At 67.5% G+C, this 1,425-nt stretch overlaps 1 protein-coding gene across 1 annotated transcript in view; it reads left to right on the top strand.

Moving 5' to 3' along the window:
- Positions 1-278: 278 nt before the first annotated feature.
- DOK7 (docking protein 7) overlaps positions 279-1,425 on the top strand; it is a 13,159-nt gene continuing 12,012 nt past the window's right edge. Inside the window, exons 1-2 of the mRNA XM_006760140.2 lie at positions 279-775; positions 1,379-1,424. Coding sequence (XP_006760203.1) covers positions 445-775; positions 1,379-1,424 — 377 coding nt within the window. The 5' untranslated portion in view covers positions 279-444. The remainder of the gene's footprint in view (positions 776-1,378; position 1,425) is intronic.

Here is a 1,425-nt window from a genome sequence, read left to right as displayed (position 1 = left end):
TCCCTAACTTCAGGGGAAAATCCCTACCTGGGGAAACAACCTTTCTCGGAGAGGTGACCTTGGTTAAAACACACAGCGCTAAGGGGAGCAAACATATTAAGAACAGTGTGCCATATATGCCAGGTCCCTTGAAACAGCAAAGATGGACCGGCTCCCGGCATCCGCCCTGTAGGTCAGGGATCAAAGCGGCAGCGCCCCTGCCCTGCTCCCCGGGAGATGTCTTGTGCTTTCCTGCAGGATTCGGGGCGCCACCCACTTAAACGGGACGCTGCGCCCCAACCAAAGACTGGGGGAGGGGTGGGGGCTGCGCTGGAGGCAGGTTTTCTGGGCCACACGGAGGTGCAGCGGCGTTGGTGGCTCAGTGGCTGAGCGTCGATACTCCTGTCCCCACCCCGCTAGCCAGCTGCCAGCTTTCCCGTTGGCAACAGGCGGGGGGACCCCAGCATGTGGAGGCAGAATGGCTGGCTCAGAGTCACCTCGAGAACCCAGGACTCCCTGGGGCGGGTGCTGGCTGGTGCCCTGACGCCCCGCCCGCCCCTCGCAGACTGCCTGCTGATGCTGGCCTACAGGGACCGGGCGGAGCGCGCCAAGGGCCTGCGGGAGCGCAGCAGCCTGACGCTGGAGGACATCTGCGGCCTGGAGCCCGGCCTGGCCTACGAGGGCCTGGCCCACACGCTGGCCATCATCTGCCTGTCGCAGGCCGTCATGCTGGGCTTCGACAGCCGCGAGGCCATGTGCGCCTGGGACACCCGCATCCGCTACGCCCTCGGCGAGGGTGAGTGGCCCTGGGCTTGGGCGCAGCCTCCATCCTTGCGGACCGCGGGGTGTCTCGGGGGCGGGGTCCTGGGCGTCGAAGCGGGCTCAGAGGGGGTGGAGATGACGCAGGGCCGGGCAGGCTGCTGTCACCCTCCCTGGGGACTGGTCCCCCAGGGGTGCACCCCTTTCCGAAGTGGGATGAGTGTGCTCAGCACCAGGGAGACCCCTAACCGAGAAGGGAGGCCCGTCGCCAGGCTGAGGCCCGGGCGCTGCAGCAACTCCCTGAGCCTCAGTTTCCCCATCTGTGAAAATGGCTGCACGTGGCTGCTTCCTGAGGGAGATTCCGTGAGGAGCCGCCCCGGAGCCAAGCCCGGCTGTGGGTGGCAGGAATGGGCAGGGCAGCTGCTCTGAGGGCTTGCCCGGCTTGAAGGCCAGGGAGGTGAGGGCAGCCACAGGGCTGGTGCTGCCCTCTGCCCCCACTGATGCCCTCTCCCTGCTGCCCCTGCCTGCCCTCTCCCTGCCCTCTGCCCCTGCCCTCTCCCTGCCCTCTCCCTGCCCTCTGCCCCTGCCCTCTCCCTGCCCTCTGCCCCCGCTGATGCCCTCTCCCTGCTGCCCGGCTCAGTGCACAGGTTCCCCGTGACGGTGGCGCCGGGCACCAAGCTGGAGAGA

The sequence above is a fragment of the Myotis davidii genome, unplaced genomic scaffold (genome assembly GCF_000327345.1).
Source record: "Myotis davidii unplaced genomic scaffold, ASM32734v1 scaffold937, whole genome shotgun sequence".
Lineage (NCBI taxonomy): Eukaryota > Metazoa > Chordata > Mammalia > Chiroptera > Vespertilionidae > Myotis > Myotis davidii.
Note: the sequence above shows the minus strand (reverse complement) of the source record. Positions and strands in the feature narration are given on the sequence as shown.